This window comes from Carex rostrata, chromosome 13, assembly GCF_964058835.1.
Source record: "Carex rostrata chromosome 13, lpCarRost1.2, whole genome shotgun sequence".
NCBI classification, from domain to species: Eukaryota; Viridiplantae; Streptophyta; class Magnoliopsida; order Poales; family Cyperaceae; genus Carex; species Carex rostrata.
In genome coordinates, this window is record NC_135930.1 from 8,882,868 (window position 1) to 8,904,141 (window position 21,274).

Here is a 21,274-nt window from a genome sequence, read left to right on the forward strand (position 1 = left end):
AAAGAAAAAAAAAAAGATTTGTTTTCTCATGTAGCGGAATAATACATATGCATGTACTAATGAGTGTTAGGTTTTTATTTAAACTTTATATGATGAATAATCCACAAAAATAATTAATGCACGCTAATTTCTGCTTATACAATTATTGCTGTGAACAACATATTTGAATATCAATTCAATTAACAAATTCTATAGACAAGTACTCAACACACTACATTAAAATTGATGCAAAAATTGGAATCCATAAATTATTAAATTATAATAAAACGAATTTGTATTATAAGGTCATGTCTTGTGCTCCTAGCACACGAATTGTTCACTGCTTAGAAACAATCTTTTCTAACTACCTCCTGATATGCAATTTTTTGTAAGAAAAAGAAAACAAAAAAGGAACAGCTTACCAGGCACATTTAAGACAACAACTTTGAGATAAAATAAAATAAAAATATGACGAATCGTTTTAAACACAGTCATGCTATTGAGTTGATTATCAATGCCCGTTTTCTAATTGTGTTTTCGCACGGATAGTTAATAGTAACAATTAATTATTTTTATGATGAAAGTGACAGTATTGCAGGAAAGTTCGTGCAGCAGGAAGTGTTCAGTTTTAATCAAGTTCCCTGTTGCTTCAGAGAATAGGTTGATCATTTTGCAATTAAGAACGCAGGAGATTGACAAATTTATGAGAAATAACACAAACTAACACCGAGATAAACTAATCAAAAGATCATAATAATCTCTAGATAAACATCAGTACATCATCCAACATTACAAAAAGAAAAAAAAATATAACAAAGGTCGACTTGACAAGGAAACTGGCAGATGACAAAACTAGCATTGCTCTTTCAGTTAGGGTTATACGAAAGCATATTCAATGTTAATGGGTTCCCTTGTCTTAGCCCACACCACACCTACATTAACTTGACACACATCCCCCATGAGAGTCCCCACGTTCTGTGGGTCCTGGCCACTCGAGCATGTAAATGTTAAAATCTCATTTTTAGCAATCGGCTGATCTTGTGAGCCCATGATACTGCTTTGCCAGATGTTCACAGTGATGGTGACATCTGAATCATTTGGATGTACAGTTTTAGATCGTGAAAGAGGAAGTTTCATTACGTTATCCTTGTAAGGACTAACATCTAACCGAATGCCTTCCGTTTTATTCCTATCGAACAGGAAACTTCTAGTCCTCTCACCAAGCTTTGAATTTTCAGCAGTTATGCACCCATAGACTACTGCTGAGTCAAATTGACAGCCTGTGAGCGAAACCTCAACACGAGCCTCTACGCCACCCTTATAAACAGCAAAGTCCACCTCAATCGGACCAAAACGGCTTTGTATCCTCTTGGACAAGAACATGTCATACATCCTTCTTCTATTATCCCATATCACCTCATCGCCCCAGCACACCTTTTCATCATAATCTTTGAACTGATCTATGCAAGTTTCATATTTGAATAGATGAGGAACAAAAAATATAGGACCATATGGCTCTATGGCTCTGTTGGGGCCTCTGAGCTTAACAAAACCCTGCAGCAATGAAACAAGCAATTGCACTTTAATGTCAATTTAGCTATACCCATTAGCTGATCAATACAGTACAACATTAAGAGACCAAACTACAAATAAACAATTTATTATATGGATATATATTACGAGATACAAATAAAATCACTTAAAATCTTATGAAAAATAATTTTACCATATATTTCAGTAGAAAGAAAAGAGAACCAAATTAAAACTAAATTGACCAAAAATAACCTCAGGAGTAATATTCAGAGGACCCCCCCTGTTTCCTACTAAAGACGACATAAGTGGGCATTAAGCTCATTAATATGCAACCATACATCTGGTCCAAATCATGTTGATCGAATTCGAGGAATTTCACTGAAAACACCTCCATGAGATTCCTTGGCATTTTGATGCCCCTCGCCACAGGCAGCTGCTGCTGGTCCACAATAACACTTTGACTGGCCTCGACTGGAGTAAATCTGCTAACAATTCAATCTGACGTTATATACTACTCCATCAAATTTTATAAAGAGAGGAGTGTTGATTTAGGATTTTGACATGAGAGGGAAAGAGAGAGAGGCCTGGTGTGCACGTCAGTTTGCAGGTACTCAACGCGAGTCACTTTGGAATCCCTGAAGCAGTCCATCACATTGTTTCGTTGAGGCCCACGATCCCCTTCTCCAACATGAGCATCTATGAAATTGGCTACCTGAGAAGCAACATCCTCTTCTTTTATGAGGTGGTCGTTTCCATCTCCATCTAGGGTTTGACAATCGACCCAACTGACCTTCAGTAACACCTTCCCACAGCCATGGTTGGGAAGAATAATAGACCCTTCAGCAGAGCCTAAACTAGGATTGAACTTCACTGTCTTTTCAATGAGTAATACATTACCAGGTTCAGTACTTACATCTATACTCACATGAACGAGCAGAGATGATTGACGTGGAATTGTTATTACCCTTCTTGAGAGAGGAAGAGGGACAAACTTGCCAGGTTTGAGACCAACACACTCTTTACTCAATTTATGAAAGAGAATGCTCTTAGCCTCAAAGTTAGTAAGAAAACTATTTGATGCACTCACCTTCCCATGAACCTGTATGAGAGAATCTTCTCCTTCATACTCAAAATCAACAAAATAAACATCCAAATGCGCCTCTACAGCATCATGGTAGACTGCAAAGCTAACATTAAGATACTTTTCCCCTAAGCATTTGATAGACTTGCAAATAAATTGGTCCATGTAACCTTGTTTAGCTTCCCACAAACTGGTTTGAGTTCTATGCATAGTACAAACAGTGTGATCAAAGAACCAAGCAAATATGACTATTTCATCTTCTACTGGTATGCTACGCCTCGGGCCGGATAGAATGACCTGACCCTGTGAGTGTTAACAAAAACATGATAATTACATCAATACTATAAGAATCTAAGAAACTTATTGACAGATTTTCATTTAAAGTGTTTTCTATCTGGTTTAAGGTGGGATGCTTTTTGAATTGAAATATAAGATTGTCAAATAGGGCTGAGATATTGACAGATGGGCTGGTATGACAAAAATTAAAATTGTAGGTTCTGTTTGTGTGACTGAAATGAAAGATTTAACTCTCCAGAAAGAAAGACCTCTGAATTAATTTGTGGAAGCTGTAGGGCCTCGGCATCAAAGATGACGAAATCTTGGTCGCAGCTATGGAGGAAAATGACACCAAAAAATTGTTCCTAGCCACCTGGCTCACTAAATGGCTTAAATTCTTCATCTTTCAATACAGCTGAAAACACCTCGATCCGTGCACTTGTGCGATCGCGACGTCTGATACATCTAAAATCGTACAATTGGTCTGCTTTGTCAGTTACCATTCGGTTGCTGCCGTCAGCACCAGACGCGAAGGGGTCTTCTCCGGTTGCCATTCGGTTGTTGCTATCAGCCCCAGAGCCGAAGGGGTCGTCTCCGGTTGCCATTCGGTATGTCGCGTATATAATTTACCCAATTTGTCTGTGTGACGTTTATTGTTCCTAGGGACCATTTTTACGGCGTAAAATTCTGTGCGCAGAGCGTTTGAATTTTTTACAGATCAAAATGCCCCTCTACTCTTCTCTCTCCCGCGACACTTCCGGGTTTTTTTTTTTCTGATTTTTTTTTACTGTGGGTCTGTCTGTCAGAGGAAGAAGAGGGGAAAGAAATCAAAGAATAGGGGTCCGAACCCGAAGTAGGGAATTGATTTGGATAAAATCCTCTCCAAAAATTAAATTCAAGCTTTGAGATTTGTGCTATTTTTATTTAAATGGCTACATGCTATTCTCATTTGAATGGTTAATTTATTTTATAATTTCTAATTTGTCATGTAGCAATTCAAGATCAGATTCAATTTCTTTGCTAGCTAAGAGTCAACAGTATTTTTAGTATGCATAAATTTTATTAATTTTAGGTGCTTCAAGAATAGTGGTGAGTTGCATCCAAAGTTCAAACAAACTAGAATTCAATATGTAATCATTTAATTTGTTAAAAATCTATTTTCGTCTAAATTTCGAATCGAATGTTCGTAAAATATTACAGTGTCGTACGAATATTATTACGTGTTTATAATTTGACTTTTAAAATCTGAATAGTTCAATATCAAATAGTGTGTATATATATACATAAAATTATCAAGTCACATCTTTATAATTCCTAAATAAATAAAATTTGTAACTTATATATAAAAATTATTCGTGCGAAAATTTGTATATTTATTCGACTAAGTACAAATCTATTTATTTATTTCTTTACGCGAGTTATTTTATTTTATTATATTTATTCGACTAAGTTACCCTCTTAATAAACATTTAAGTTTGGTTTCATAAGAACCAAGAAGTTCAAATGCTAATGCCTGAGAATGTCCACAACAACAAGTTTCTATAAGTTATTGGAGTCAATCAAAATAAAATTAAGATGTTAATTTTTATTAAATACATAACAGATGATATATATCGTATTTGATGGTTTTATTTTGATAAAATTATATATTAACAATCATATTTATTTGACAATAACGAATGAAACAATAAAATAAAATTATAATGTATTCTCTATAGTATAAATAGGTTGTGTAGTGTATTTTATTGTATTTTTTTTAATAATTTGGTTACTAAATAAATGAAAATAAAATTAAACTTCTAAAAAAGGCCCCTGCCTTCTAGGGTTTCGTTGGGGGTGTGGGGAGAAGGAAATAAAAAATTTCTTTTGCTGGGGCCTGTGCGAACCAAGGTTAAACAGAGCAATTTCGAGCTAGACAGGGACATTTTGGTCCATCAAAAGTTCAAACGCTATACACACAAAAATTCACTTTGTACAAATGAGTTTCCACTTCTACGCACCAGCAATTAGATGGGCTTCATGGCCCAGAGCCGAGTGGGTGGGCTTGCGAATTTGTGCCTTCCAGTCTTTCACCCAAAGTGATAATGCGGCCCATCTCCTTTGTAACCTAGGTCTCTCGAGGACATGCTTGTTTATCTCGTAAAACTAAGATTATAATTTGTAAAGAAACAAAAAAAAACCCAAAATTTTTAAAAATATCATAATATAAAAATTAATATAAAACTCTGGAAATTCAAAACTTGTCATGGCCGCATCTTTGGGATGCGGCCCACCTTTTTCAAGGCCGCATCCCTTAGATGTGGACCCCAGGGAGTCTCATCTAGGTGATGCGGCCCACCTTTTTCAAGGCCGCATCCCTTTATTTTTTTTTCCATTAATGTATTTTTTTATATTTTTGTATTTTGTTTATTGTTTTGGTGTTTTTAGGTTTTGAAAATAGTTGTAATTGTTTTTTTTATGTTAATTATTTTGAAAATATTTTACTTTTGTCGAAGAAATATTATATTAGAAATGACGTTCGTTTGAGAACCGCATATGTACGAAGAAATAATGTTGTGATGATAACTGTAATAAAATAATAAAACATTAAATAAAAAGCTAAATAGTATGATAAATAAACAGTATCTGACAAAATAAGTACCCTGATAAAATAAATCACAGTATCTGATAGAAACATCTAAATAGCCTAGTCAGAAGGACTGAACAACTTCCTCGCCTTCTTGACCCTCAGACCATGAATCCGCAATGCGAGTGGCGTACAGTCGAGAGAATCATCTGAGTCCTCCGCCTAGACATCCTCTGCATGAACCGGCTCCTGATGAACCTTCTCAATCTCGGTCGACTGCTGAACTCTAGGACCAAAAGTTGTAGTCTGTCCAGACTCACCCTGCGTGAAACCAAAAAACACACATCGCACAATGAGATCCTCCACTGATAACCTCGGGATGGGAGGATACTGTGCCGGTGTCTGCTGTGTGAAGGTGTCAGGAAACTCCGAGAATGGAGGATACTGTGTTGATTGGGTGGAGGTGTCAGGAAACTCCGGGAATGAGTGAGTCTGAACATACCTCGACTGATATGCAGGCGACAATGTCTGAGTCGGACTGTAACCCGGAGAGTACAAATCATCTACCTCTGTGCCAAAATATGTCCTGATATTGAAGCCCAGGTACTCCTCATCCTATAAATTTACAAATTAGTTATGCAATATTTACTGTTTTAGTCAAAAATTAGAGCAATCTATGATGATGATGTAAACCCAACATAAATGAATTGGTCGCAACATTTGTTCTACTATAAAAATAATGCAACACAATCCATAAATATATATATATATATATATATATATATATATATATATATAGAGTTAGGCTGGGGTGCTATGGATAGCATAGTGGCCTCCCGTGCTACGGCTCAATATTCCACTTTTCAAAATCCAAACGGTCGATCCGAACCATTCATTGTTTAATCCATATTGAAATGTGCTTGGAGACCAAATTTTACATTTTTTGGAATTTTTTTGCTATTTATTAAGATGGTTTCAAAATCGCTGTTTTTATTAAAATTCTGCACCACTGGAAAACAGCGATTTGAAACCATCTTAATAAATAGCAAAAAAATTCCAAAAAATGTAAAATTTGGTCTCCAAGCACATTTCAATATGGATTAAACAATGAATGGTTCGGATCGACCGTTTGGATTTTGAAAAGTTGAATATTGAGCCGTAGCACGGGAGGCCACTATGCTATCCATAGCACCCCAGCCTAACTCTATATATATATATATATATATAGAGTAAGGCTTGAGTGCTATGGATAGCATAGCGGCCTACGGTGCTACGGCTTAATATTCGAGTTTTTAAAATCCTAACGGTCGATCCGAACCGTTCATCTTGTTCTCCATATTAATAAGTGTTTGGAGACCAAATTTTTCATTTTTTGAAAATTTTTTACTATTTTTTTAGATAGGTAGAAAATCAAATATCTGAATGGTGCAGAATTTTTTAGATCGAGTGATTTTCTACCTAGCTAAAAAAATAGTAAAAAATTTCCAAAAAATATAAAATTTGGTCTCCAAACACATATTAATATGGAGAACAAGATGAACGGTTCGGATTGACCGTTAGGATTTTAAAAACTCAAATATTGAGCCGTAGCACCGTAGGCTTCTATGCTATCCATAGCACCCAAGCCTTACTCTATATATATATATATATATATAGAGTTAGGCTGGGGTGCTATGGATAGCATAGTGGCCTCCCGTGCTACGGCTCAATATTCAAGTTTTCAAAATCCAAACGGTCGATCCGAACCGTTCATCTTATTCTCCATATTAATATCTGCTTGGAGACCAAATTTTACATTTTTCTGATTTTTTGTATTATTTATTAAGTATTTTACAAAATTGTTGATCCAACGGTGGCTGCACAAAACAGTAAAACCGTTGGATTAGCGATTTTCAAAGTGGCTTAATAAATAGTAAAAAAATTCAGAAAATTATAAAATTTGGTCTCCAAGCAGATATTAATATGGAGAATAAGATGAACGGTTCGGATCGACCGTTTGGATTTTGAAAACTTGAATATTGAACCGTAGCACGGGAGGCCACTATGCTATCCATAGCACCCCAGCCTAACTCTATATATATATATACATTTCAAATATATAAAGCTGTAGCTGACCTACCTCCATGAGTAGCAAAGAAAATAAAAAAATCAAAATAAAGGGGATTTGTAGGCCGAAGAAATCCATCTAAAAAATGCAAATGAATCATAACAAATTGTCGAAATAATTACAAATAATTTCACTTTTAATTAAAAAAAATGTATTTATAAATTTATTTCCATAAACCCTGAACTGTAAACTCTAAACCTAAATTCTAAAAGGAACTGGGCCGCAATGAATGATAACAAATTCATCCTTGCAAGGTTAAAAAAAAAAAAAAAAAAAAATCTTTCACTTGCCAATGGAAGAAAAGGATAAAAAAAATATTATTTAACATTTTGGTACATAAAACTGTTGTTCTTTGTACTTGTCAGAGAAGAGAAGGCGCAACTACACTGCTGACTAGAAATTTATCTTGTTTGTTAGACGCTATCCGGTGGAAAACTGCAAATTAATTCAATTTGTAACAAAAATCTAATAAAATTAATTAAATTGAATTTATCTAGCTAGGCCAAGAGTTACTTGGGCGCCGCAGCCGATTGGGCTCAAATCTTCCAATTCTTAGGCTCAAATACTCCCAATTTGAATTGAGGAATTGTGGTTGAGTAAGCACACGGAAAGCAACCAAAACAGGATCTGTAAATTATACAATCAAATAGCATGAAAGTAAGAATGTAATTCTCATTTCTTAATTATCAGCATAGTTACAAAGAGGGCCTTCTATAGGCTCAAAGCCTCAAGTACTCACGCTAACAAACTCTCTAATGTGGTTATAACTAACTAACAGGATCCAATGTGGCTCAAAGAGTTTAATTAGCAACTCAAAAGATAAAATGTGCACTAGGGCATGATAAGAGACCTATTTAGGTGCCACCTGGCCTGTCATCCCAGCTCGGAGGGGTTTAGAAACAATTAAAATCGAATGGCACATTATAAAGAAACAATCAACATTAATTGTCAATGCAATAAAAAAAAACATTTTAAGGAAACAATCAACATTAATTGTCCTTTCCCTCTCTCTGTTTTGTTTCTGGGTTCTTTATGGCTAAAATAGTAAAATACCCTTATTTGTTTGTTCTTCTTTTGTTGCACTTGTGTTTGAGGAAGCATGGAATTTTTACGTGATCATGATAAGTACAAAATAAGATTTGGAAGCATCTAATTGTCCACAATGAGTTGTCCACACTTTTTTCACAAAAAAAAATATTATTTGACTTATGTGAATACTGTAAAATTTCAATTATATACTGTAATATCATATAGCGAATTATATACACAACACACTTTAAAATTCTAACATTCAGCGAGACCACTTTATGTACTGGCAACTTGCACAACTTGCCAAACTAATTGTACTTGCTGCGGGACCACTTGGTGTACTTCTCTAACTTACAGTTAGATGTGGCCATGCATCTAACGATAAACCAATCAAATTCAAACAAAGTTCAACTAAGCAAATAAAATACTACACAATCAAGCAAGTACAAATTTCAACACAAATTTCAATAACTAGCAAGTAAAACAAAACATTCAACTACATCATAACCCTAGAAACTAAAATGTTTAGCCTAATATAGCCAAAAAGCAAATAAAACATATATCAAATGAAAAGCTCATGACAAAACTCGAAGAACAAAGAAGATTCGTTGCAAAACTCGCGTTTTCTTCCTCTCTACTTCTTCTCCAAGCTTAGTTGTCTTTTCCAAACCCTAGGTTTCGTCCTTGGCTCCAGAATGGTCTTTATGTTGCCTAGAATCTCGCCTTTATAGCTTCTATTCGCGACTATCCCCAGCTGGCCTCTATTTCCCTCTTTGATTTTATTTCCGGAAATGCCATACACGGTCCGTATACAGGGGTGCACGGACTGTGTGCCTGTGTCCTGGTCGTGTGGATTGTGCACGGTCGTGTCTCTTCAGTCTGTGGTTGGGAAGAGGGTTTACGGTCCGCATACAGATGGTGCACACTCTGTGTATAAGCCTTCAGATTCCATATTCTTCCTCGGTTTTGCCCGTTTCCTGCAAAATAAGAACAAAAGCACAACAGTACCACATCATATAGATATTCAATGAAATAAATACGATTTCAGAGTTTTAGGCACAGGTTTTAACGTAAAGTTCGGTCGAAATATAGATAAAATAGCGAGATATCAATATCCTAAAAAATATTCTACAAAAATTTAAATCCTAACTGACCGATCCTATAAAATAATGTATAGATCTATAAACTGATTATATAAATTTAAATTCTGGCGCTGCTCTTTAATCCAAATAACAAATGAATTATGAAATTAACACTATACGGCACAAATCGAGGAGGCAGATTCAGAAATCGAACCAATTCTGAAATAATTACTTGAAAAGCTTGCTAAAACCAGCTTTGTGGGGATAATTACTTGAAAAGGAATGAAAGAAAACAATTGCTCTTAGTGATCCTACAAAGCCTATTGTTTAGTCCTCTCAACAAAATAGATAGAGAAAATCAACAGATATCAAAACTAAGCGTCTTCAAGTCCCTTTTTCATAATCCCGCTTCTGAGGATCAGAAACTAAAACCACCACCTAAGTCAACTCCATCGAAAACACTTTGACCAAATAAAATTCCTACTGACTTTAGATCATCACTGTTCCTTGAACTCCCATCAACGGCACGATTCGAGATGCCACCTAAGGTGCTAAATCGGTCATGGCAGCAGCTAGAAACGAAGAAGAGAGAAGTAGAGGGGTGAAAGAGAGTCTTTGTCGCGGCGCATCGGTGCAGTGTGTAGAGAGATATGTGGTTTTTGTAAAGAGAAGAGAGATTGAGATTTTATTTTTATAATGAAACTGGTTTAGAAGACGGAACAGATAAAGCGTTATGGACAAAATGTAGATAGTAGAAGGTGAATAGAAACCTTTTCTTATAAGATTTATAGCCTGCAACAAATTTTCCATCACAGAAACTGTACATAATTTCTATGCACTTTTTAGTCTAACTCCAATAGAGGTGCTATCGGGTCGGGTCGGGTCGGGTCTGGATACTATTATATTTGGACCCGTACTCTAAAAGTGTTCGGTTCCAAATTTCGATCCATACACTTATCTGTTTCAATTCGGGTCGGGTTCGGATTCGGATACCTATCTACCCGTAGATATTTCGGGTCCAGTCTTTCGGTTCCGGGTAGATAGATACCCATAACTTGTTTGTAGATATTAGAACACAAACATTTTTAAAATCTAATTATCTATTTTAAAATGAATGGTTCATTTTTTTTTACAAAATATAATGGTTCAAATTGAACTCAACTAAGGGTGTGCTCCAATTGGGGTTACGCGGAGAGAGAGGAAGGAAAAAACACTGTGCAGAGGAGAACTGTGCCTCAGACCGTAGCTGCCCGAAGAGTTCACCTGCTCCAGAACAGACAAAGCGGAGAGGAAGCGGAGGTGAATGCGTACTGTGCAGAGGTGAATGCGTAGTGATTTTTGGCGAGAATCTTTACCCCCCAAATCGTAGTGTACAAATCACTGTTCGGGGGTGCGAACACTTCTTTTCCCTTCCATTAATGAGGGTTTTCATCCTCAATTGCGGAGCACACTCTAAAACGTCTTTTGACACTTTATTGATGCTTTGTGTTAGTTTTTTTATAATATTAAATAGTGAAATATCTTATTATCTTATGTTATATATATATATATATTTTTTATTTTTTTATTGAAATATTTTTTTTAGAAATGATGTTTAGCCTCATTTATATTCTTAGTTTCGTTCCTGTTTGAGGTGATGGCTACTCACTGATAACCAATATCAGTTTTTCAAAAAAAGCGATGATGGCTAGACTAAAAAATCACACTGATTGGGTGTAAATATATATATATATATATATATATATATATATATATATATAGATAGGCTAATGTGCTTCCATAAGCACTTCGCCCGAAGTGCTGCCACCCCATTTTCGATTTTTCAAAATCCAAACAGTCGATCCGAACCGTTCATCTTGTTCTCCATATTAATATCTGCTTGGAGACCAAATTTTACATTTTTTGGAATTTTTTTGCTATTTATTAAGCCACTTTGAAAATCGCTGATCCAACGGTGGCTTGCCAAACAGTAAAATCAGGGGTTCACCGTTGGATCAGCGATTTTCAAAGTGGCTTAATAAATAACAAAAAAAATTCAAAAAATGTAAAATTTGGTCTCCAAGCAGATATTAATATGGAGAACAAGATGAACGGTTCGGATCGACTGTTTGAATTTTGAAAAATCGAAAATGGGGTGGCAGCACTTCGGGCCAAGTGCTTATGGAAGCACATTAGCCTATCTCTCTCTCTCTCTCTATATATATATATATATATATATATATATATATATATATATATATTTGGGTTAACTATCATTTTAGAACTTTTGAAAATAAATAATTTTGTTTAAAAAACTGTGGATAAATTATTTGAAATAAGTTGCTGGATCTCGATTTGAAGCGTCTTATACAAATATGAAAAATTTAAAGAAACAATAGAAAAATCTTCTACAAAATATAATCATTTTTAAAGTTCAAATTAGATGGTCAATTAGCTATAGGTAGTGTTGTAAAATGCGATTTAATTCATACATGTAAAAAGTCACTGCATACTGCATATGCAGATTTGTATACGGAAGTACATATGTAGTTTTACTATGCTTTGTTAAAGAAATATAGATAAAATAAAGGATCCTGATAACAATCCCCGCAGTCTCAACCCCACAAAAAACCCCGCACTAATTGCCAAAAAAGTCATGGGGGGCCGCTCAATCATTAATACTCCGCAGAAACTGTTAGTATTTAACTTGAAGCATCAAAGTATTTATTCTGGATTTGCAAAGTATTAATTCCTATGCAATGATATCTATTTATAATTAAACAAATCAATTCATCAATTGTCCCCGCACAAAATTTCTTTTTTTTTTGAATTGTTCCCGCACAACTGGGGACCATTAAATAAACAATCCCCTCATAAATACTTATCAGTTATCCCCGCACAATTTTTTTTTTTTTTTTTGGATTGTCCCCGCACAACTGGGGACCATTAAATAAACAATCCCTCACCCAATGATAAATATTTCTCAGACATAATGATAAATACTTTATGTTACATGGATAAATACTTTATATTATATGGATAAATACTTTTCAGGCATAATTGCAACTTTCAGTAAAACATCAATGATAAATACTCTCATGCATAATGATAAATATTTTATTTTATATGCATAAATACTTTATGTTACATAGATAAATACTTCTCAGACATAATTGCAATTTTCAGTAAAACATCAATGATAAATACTCTAAGACATAATGATAAATACTCCATGTTACATGGATAAATACTCTATGTTACAAGGATAAATATTTTTTGTTACATAGATAAATACTTCTCAAACATAATTGCACTTACAGTAAAACATCAATGATAAATACTCTCATACATAATGATAAATATTTTATGTTACATGGATAAATACTTTATGTTACATTGATAAATACTTTTCAAAAATAACAAATAAGCATTTATTAACGGAGATTGTTATTAGATAACAGTATAATTAATGCGGGAATTGTTTTTAAAAAAATAATTAATGCGGGAATTGTTATTAGAGGAAAGCATAATTAATGCGGAGATTGGTATTAAATGACAGTATAATTTAATGCGGGAATAAATAAAAATTTTTAGCGAAATAAATGAGAGGATATATGGCAGTTAAGGAAGAGAGAGAGTGCGGGGAAAATACGAGGATGGACGTGAGGGGAGCAATATAATTATTCTAAAATAAAACTAATTTATATCTAAAGACTTATTTAGTCTAGTGGTTTGTGTTCTTTATTATATTATAAATGTTATAGATTCTAATCTCCTCCACTGCAAAATAAATTTTTAGACTTTTTTTAAATTCGCATAGACCATATATATACCTGTATATTCAAAATCACATGAACTTAACTACATAAGATTCTGTATACAAAAAATCACTGTATAAGCATATGCGATCCATGTGGCCGCATTTTACAACACTGGTCATAAGTGCAGCTTTCTATCTGATTCGATGCATCCGTTAATGTCAAGTTTTATCGACCGGCACCAATTTCGGGTAAAGGAAATTTCCCATAATAAAATTGAGCTACTTTACGTCAAATTCAATTTGAATCCTATTCATTTCCTGAGAGAAACTGATACCTTTTATTGGTCAAAACTCAAAATTGAGAGATTTTAAGTTCTAGCCGGGAGAGTTGAACGAGAGTCTGCACTGAGAGCATCCGCCATGCTACTGAATTTCTTACATACACCAGGTACTAGTTCACTATTCGATTTGTTATATTTTTTTTCCTATTTGAAAGGTGTCACATTGTTTGATTCTTGTGCAATTAGAGAGAAAACTTGATAAAAAAAGAAGTTGAGGCAATCCACGGTGGGTGTTTGATAGAATGCTTCAATGAGCCGTGGCAGAAGAAACACCTTTCCTTGGGTTTTTTTGTTCAATATATAAATGTGAACTGTACACAATGTAAATTCATAGATGCGATATATTCATTCATTTATTCTCAAATGATGCTGCTCATTGTTGGCCTATTAACTCATACTAACATAATGTACTTGACATTTTATAGGTGCCAAGCTTCCGTTGTACACTTTCAGTAAGAGTAATGCTTTAAATTTTTCCACAGAGAAACAACCTTGCTCTCCATTCCTCGATGCACTTTTCAAAGAGGTAAACGACAAGACCTCTTTTGATGTTAAACCATTTAGTTGAAGAAATTGACTTTTTTGTTTCTTTTTCAGTGGGAGGAACGGAAGACCAGGAGCTTGTTCCACCATGACATTACCAGTTGTCCAAATAAGGTATGAAATTTAATTTCTATAATCTTGATTTTTGCTATGCATGCATCAAGGAAAATCATGCCATGCCCGGCATGGGATATTTCTGGAAAAGTGCCAAGGACATGTCTTATAAAAAGATGCTGTTCTATTTTAACTTAAATTTGGTGTTATGGCTTAATCCGTATCTGAAGTTTGCTCTTAAGAGACTCTCGGGTTAAGTTATACAGAGAGGGAGGAAGGGAGGGGGCTTTGTCTGCAAGGTGGAATTAGAAAATTTGAATAGGAAGGGCTAAACTATAAAATACATAATATGTGAAAAGGCAAAAAAAGTGTGGTGGCAAGGAATTGAACCCAAGACCTCACAAACACTAAGTAGAACTCGAGCCACTAGGCTACAAGCACACATTTATCAGTTTATGAGGGGGGGGGGGGGGGGGGGGGGGGGCTAAACTATATAAAAACTTTAAATAAACGGAAATTTAAGTAAATTTCAATATACATAATTAAAATTTTAAAATCATAGGGGTGGCTTAGCCACGCTTGGATAAGCCTTAGATCCGCCCTGTCTGTCTAGAACATTGCCAAGGATGATCATGCCATGCGTTGCTTGGAGTGGGCTCTGTCAGTACATTGCCAAGGACACGTCCTATCGACACTAGACTTGATTAGTATAAATTAGTGTGCTGTTCTTCTTTTACAAAAATTTGGTGTTACAGATCAATTTTGCCTGAAGTTTGCTCTTAAGTGACTATCAGGCTTTAGTATAATGAAATGGAGGATGGGAGGAAGGAGGAGTGGGGGGTGTTGGTGGCGGGGGTGCGATTTTTTTGACAGTATTGTCCATTGTTGTATGTTGTTTATTAGTTTTTTCGGTCATATATTGCATTTACATATTTCTACTCTTTTTTGCAGATTCTACAAGGAGAGGTTGGATTTATCACCACATTAGTAGAAGGACGTGACCAAAAGAAGAGACCTACTGAATTCAAAATTGATCAAGTGCTTCAACCATTTAACAAAGAAAAATTCAACTTCACAAAAGTGGCACAAGAGGAAGTTATTTTCCTGTTTGAACAGAACGAGACTAGTGGGACTGGGTATTTTGAATGCGGCCCCACAACTGTTGGCTCTTATTCTCCAAATGTTGTTCTGATCAATGTGCGTGTATATTGTATCACTTGGTATAGCAGTTTACGAAAATCATAAAATACAGTGACTTGCAATTGGATTTGCATGATCATAATTTCTGGCAAAATCTGACATGAATTGTGCAACTGTAGGAATGAAACACTCCATCATACAGATTCTTGTGGTGGAAAATTTTGTCCTTGGATTTGGGTCATTTTTCGTTCACCTTGGTTTGGTTCTGGTCAATTTAGGTTTTCGTTGTTTAAGTTTGTTTCAGGACTTTCTGGGTTCGGATCTGGTTATATTTTAGATATTGGCCATTTAGGGTGTTATCCTGAGAACTTTGGGTTTTTTTTTTTCCTTTTAATCTTCCCTTTTAGTCTGTGTCAGTTTGGGTTAACTTTGGGTTGGGCTTGTTTGATTTTTAGTCAGGTTGGGTTGAGTTAGTAGGTCAAGCAGGTTTTGGATCCATTGTCTATTGGATTGCTCAAATTCTGTTAATATAGTTCATAAAGCAAAAAAATATTTTGCAAAATTGTTAAAAATACAAAAAGAAAATATTTGGGTTAAATTCAGGCAGGTCAGGTGGATTTCTGGATCTTGCTAACACTTTTAGCTCCAGTTGATGCCTTACTCCAGCAGTGATGGGTATAAGACCATTTAGGTCATATAATATTGTAGTACCTATGTGCATTTATTCTGCTCAACTTCAAAATCAAACTGAAAAATCTTAACTACTCAAAGTTCTTATGTAGGTTAGCCCAATTGGTTATGGCCATGTGCTTTTAATCCCTCACTTACTGGAGTGCTTGCCACAAAGAATTGACCGTGAAAGCTTCTTTCTAGCCCTTTGTATGGCAAAGGAAGCTGGAAGCCACTATTTTAGAGTTGGTTACAACAGCCTTGGTGGCTTTGCCACCATAAATCATCTCCACTTCCAGGTTTACTCTCTGTGCATTTAATTTTTATTATGTTTCACTTAAAGATAAGTTTTTATAGTGTACTGTTGAACATATCAATTGCAAACCTGCCAAATTTATGCAGTTCTGGAAATTATTTAATATCTTGTTCTCAAATATTAACAGTTGCAAGTTGTAAATCTTTTGATGAATGATATAACATACAACGAAATCTGTACTATCAGTACCACAACTGTACCAGCTGTGTCTGGCATTGGTAGAGACCAACCAAGGATGCTATCCCTTGGTTCACAAGTATGGAACATATGAAAATTTCCATATAATTTACCTTCCAGTACAGGCCTATTACTTGGAAGCTGAGTTCCCAGTTGAGAAGGTTAAGACAAGGGAGATTCCAACTCTAGAAAGCACAGTAAAAATCTCTGAACTGATGAATTATCCTGTCAGAGGTCTTGTCTTTGAAGGAGAAGGTAGCCTTGATGATTTATGTGATGTTGTTTCCTCAACTACTATTTTTTTGCAAGAGGAAAACACGCCTTTCAATGTGCTTATATCTGAGTCGGGAAAAAGAATCTTTCTTCTATTACAGGTCTCGCTATACTTTTCATCTCTTAATACATTTTTGTTCTTCTTTCATTGGATGTTTCTTTTTATTATTGGTCTTTAGGGATTAATTAGAGATAACATCATGTTGTGACCAATAGTACCTTTATAACTAGTGTCCTGTACAAGCCACACATGTAAAATTGAACTTCATTGGAAACTTAATCTGTACTATACTGTACTGATCGTTTTGGTACCTCCTTGAGCTTTCCATTGACTATATATATAGCTAGGTCAACATGATTAATTTCATAATGGAGAGATGGAGACTAAATTTTTGTTTAACATTTACTAATGCAGTGCTATGCCAAGAAACTGGCATTGGGGCAAGTGAGGCAAGAGTTGGTAGAAACACAAATCAATCCAGCAGTATGGGAGCTAAGTGGGCATTTGGTACTGAAACGAAGAAAAGATTATGAAGAAACATCCGAGACAAGCATATGTCAATTTTTGGCTGAAGCGACTTTGCCTGAAAACCAGTTCCAGGAGGTGAAGAAAAGGATCTTGAGTTTGGTTGTGCAAAAGTTCTGCAAATGATAACATGTGATAGTTTTCTCACCCCATGGAGGAAACATTTTACAAGCAGCAATAGTACACTTTGAGAACATGTGATAGTTACATTGGTTGGAAATAATTTCTCTGAGTTAAGCTTTGAGGGGCTAGATGATTTTTTTTTTTTTTTACTGGATTGGAAAGATCTTACTGTCATGCCATCACTCACCAATGGAGCTGCCATCACTTGCACTTGAGACCTTGAGATGGGTTTTTTCTATCTCTACTTCACTATGGCATGTCAGGACAGTAAAATGTAATCATGTGATTGTGATGTGTTGTTTACATGATTGGAAATTCTGCAAATAAAGATGTGCTTTTGAAGAAAATAAATCATGTGCTTTTGGAAGAAAATAAAAACATGTGTTGAATAAATGGTTCATTGTATAATTGAACATTGTTTAGTGAATTAGTAATGTCATCTTTTGCTCTCTTTCTGTTATGATAATTGATATTGACCTCTTCTTATGGCATAAGATGAACAGTTAATTGAAGGATAACTCCTTTGGAACCGTACCGTCAATTACTGTTCAATAATAATAAAAAAATATTGGACTGTTAACGGACCGAATTATCCAACAAGTGCCAAATCAACTGGGGTATGTAAGTTTGGATGTGTCAAGAAGCTATTCAAAATAGTAATTTGTATTGAAATAATATTTTTGTTATTTAGAATATATAGAATAGTTACTATTTATTATTCTTTATAAATGTTGGATCGAATAGTTACTATTCAGAAAATTTGAAGAGAGGAAAATAAAATAAAATACTTTATTCTCAAATTTTTGCTAACATAGTTTTGAAATTACAAAATTGACACCTCTTCTGCTATTTTTACGTCGTGATAATTTGTTTGAGATCTCCACTTGTGTATCTTTCATCTTAATTAACACTTAGTTAACACTATTCATTTTCAGTTACAGCTATTCGTTATTTCAAATGTACAATCCAGACAATATTTTTATTAGTCCCAATAATACCAATTTCACACTAATATGAAAATCACTTTTTTTTTACTCTATTATCATTTACTAATCTCAAATTTCGTTATTCAACTATTCTAGCAGCTCTAACTCACATCCAAATATATCTAGTGGCATGGAAAACTCGAAAGTTCCCCCACAAGAAAATATGTCTAGTCTAAAAAAAGTGACGATAATTAACTGGTGAAATCCTTTCTGTGGAGTTTATGTTTTTTAAAGCTTCGTAAAAGCTGTAAATTCATGAATGAAGTTCAAACTCTCGACCTTTTTAACAGATTTTGGATTTTTTTTTTTTCTTTTTCTTTTAGTCAACTGTATCACCGTTTCAATTCGGGGGGGGGGGGGGGGGGGGGGGGGGGGGGTGTGTGTGTGTGTGTGTGTTTTAATTTTGATATTTCTACAAACTTTTAATAAAAATATAAGAAAAATATAGTGCAAGTTAATTAAGTTTTGTAAAGAGATTGAGCTCAATTGATCCCATATCTCATCGAGTATATCAGCTATTGAGCTGCTTGATTTGATTTCATAAGATCCTATTGCATATCTCTTCATATTATATATAAAGAAAGATTGACATGAATATTTAATTTGACAATGGATGCAGGATTAGTGTTCTTGGGTAGTCGGGTGCACGTGTTCAAACCAAAGGGTTGTTCGTCAAATTATATATGCTTCCTATCCTTTGATTGTCTTAAGAATGATGTTTTGTTGACTTGGACTGTAAAGTTGCGCATACAATTAGTTACAAAAATAATTTACAATATTTAAATATTCTTTTACACAACAACACATGGTCTCTTTTTGCACCTCCACCGAACCAGCTGGTAGACTGCAAGTGGGTGTTTTTAAATCAATCTCGAGAGTTGAGAGAAACCAGTTTATAAATGTGTCGATATGGTGGGTGACGCAGCCGGTTAGCATACTTTTATTTTTGAAGCGAGTCCTCTTTTCTTATTTCTAGGTTTGACCCGAATCTTTGTTTTATTTTTATTTTTATTTTAAAGAGAAATTTGAAGGTCTAGCATTCAGATTTCATTAAAAATGACACAAGTCGTGCCGTGAATTTTACAAATGTAATGTAAAATAAATTTGTATGCCTTGTCCTGCGCCTATATCATGTCAAACCAGCGCGCTGTGAAACTCTTGCACTGTTTCTTTTGCTATGGTTCTTGATGTTTTAGTTTTTTCCCTAAAGATTCTAGTGCATCTTTCTCTCCATATTACAAAACATATGACCATCTGCATTCTTCTTGCCACCAGCGAGTTTGATTGCAACATTGTTTTCGTATAATTATCTCTTATAAAGTATCCCCACTTCAGCAGCCACCTGATCTCTGACTCGTACTGCAAAACTGCAATTTGTGTACATGTTAGCTACTGTTTCTGAGTCTTGGTTACAGAGGCAACATCTGTTAACAACTATCCATCCCTTGATCCGTACATTATCCACCATGAGTATTCTGTTTTGCAACATTAACCATGAAAATATCATAACTCTGTGTGGTGCTTTTAATTTCCATAAGGGCAGCAAGTGACTTTGCACATAGGGTCCTTCTTACATTGCTTGATAAAATGATCTAACAGTGAAATTGCCTTTTTCTGTCCATGTTCAACATGCCTCATCTCTTTCCCCCAGTTTTGGTTGAATGTGTCAGTTCCTCTTGTAGTGATGTTTCCTGCTGGAGGCTATTTTGTGTATGTTTTCCAGCCTCAGGTTCCATTCTTGCCCTCCCTGGCTTCCCATACCGACATATCTTTAGCCCATGTGTATTCATATAGATCAGGATATCTATATGTTATGGGTCCTTGCAGCCATGCATCATGCCAAAATTTGATATTTTCCCCTTGTCCCAACTTGTATATATGTTACTGAAATTGCAAATAGTGGTTGCATATGTTTGTTGAAATTCAACACGTAACTAAAGGTCCAAGCCCATTAATCCATTCTAGAATGTTCAACAGATATCCAATCAACTTGACATGTCGGTGAGAATGTACTAGAATACAATGTATTTTATAGAGTTTTTACTCTAGAAAGCCAAAGTCAGTAGTTAAAATCCAGAAAAATTCCAAACCAGCTTAGTAGGGTATAAATAGAGGCAATAGCAAGTTTGTGTATGAGAGTGAAAGTGTGAGACGTGAATGAGTGTGAGAAATACATCAAGTATTGTATGTATTCTCCATTAAGTAATTAAAGAGATCTATTAGCCTATATACTCCTATCTTCTACTATTCAATTTATATATTCAACAAGTGGTATCAAAACGGGTTAGGTCATGTTGGCTAGAAAGTTTGGGTAACACGTGAGTCTGTTGTTGTGTCGAAGGTCTTGCTGATTAGGAGGTTTCTAACCCCTTAGTCCGTCGTGGTGTCGAAATCTCAGACTTGAGTGGCATGAGTAGTTTGATTGAGAAGTTGAATAATTATAATTATAGAGACTAGCGTACGTGTATTAAGTCATATCTGCAGGGTCAAAATTTGTGGGAGATTGTGAGTGGTGATGAGATCGAACCGCCACCGAATTCGATCCGAGCTTATAATAAATGGAAGGTGAAGACGGGCCAAGCATTATTCATGCTAAAGGCTACGGTGGACAAGAGCCTACTATCTCACATTGAAGATGTAGAGACACCAAAAGAGGCATGTGATGTTTTCGTCGTGGCTCGAGAGGGAGCTGATGAATATCTCCCAAGGTGACAAGACTGTAAGTGAGTATTTT

The 21,274-nt window shown here is 35.1% G+C and overlaps 2 protein-coding genes across 3 annotated transcripts; one reads left to right on the top strand and one right to left on the bottom strand.

The window, feature by feature from the left end:
* Window positions 1-855: 855 nt before the first annotated feature.
* On the bottom strand, window positions 856-1,902 carry LOC144564704 (60 kDa jasmonate-induced protein-like). Its single transcript, XM_078314303.1, has 2 exons — window positions 1,765-1,902; window positions 856-1,533 (listed from the first exon to the last, which is right to left on the bottom strand). The coding sequence occupies exons 1-2, from the start codon at window positions 1,813-1,815 to the stop codon at window positions 856-858; spliced, it is 729 nt and encodes a 242-aa protein (XP_078170429.1). The 5' UTR covers window positions 1,816-1,902.
* An 11,739-nt stretch (window positions 1,903-13,641) lies between these two features.
* On the top strand, window positions 13,642-17,944 carry LOC144564702 (GDP-L-galactose phosphorylase 2-like). 2 transcript variants are annotated; one of them, XM_078314301.1, is made up of 8 exons: window positions 13,642-13,840; window positions 14,159-14,259; window positions 14,331-14,390; window positions 15,282-15,527; window positions 16,253-16,438; window positions 16,758-17,006; window positions 17,321-17,574; window positions 17,640-17,892. In XM_078314301.1, exons 1-7 carry the CDS (start codon window positions 13,813-13,815, stop codon window positions 17,555-17,557), a joined length of 1,107 nt encoding a protein of 368 aa, XP_078170427.1. In that variant the 5' UTR covers window positions 13,642-13,812; the 3' UTR covers window positions 17,558-17,574; window positions 17,640-17,892. The 2 variants fall into 2 exon arrangements, with proteins under 2 accessions (XP_078170427.1, XP_078170426.1); XM_078314300.1 differs by having other exon boundaries at window positions 17,321-17,944.
* The last annotated feature ends 3,330 nt before the right edge of the window (window positions 17,945-21,274 follow it).

Bases quoted from the DNA above. Each gene is read 5' to 3' on its own strand.
- LOC144564704 (XM_078314303.1), bottom strand. From the start codon at position 1,815: ATGTCGTCTTTAGTAGGAAACAGGGGGGGTCCTCTGAATATTACTCCT. The intron at 1,534-1,764 runs GTTATTTTTGGT...TCATTGCTGCAG, and splicing joins CTCTGAATATTACTCCTGAG to GGTTTTGTTAAGCTCAGAGG.
- LOC144564702 (XM_078314300.1), top strand. From the start codon at position 13,813: ATGCTACTGAATTTCTTACATACACCAG. The intron at 13,841-14,158 runs GTACTAGTTCAC...GACATTTTATAG, and splicing joins GAATTTCTTACATACACCAG to GTGCCAAGCTTCCGTTGTAC. The intron at 17,007-17,320 runs GTCTCGCTATAC...TTACTAATGCAG, and splicing joins GAATCTTTCTTCTATTACAG to TGCTATGCCAAGAAACTGGC.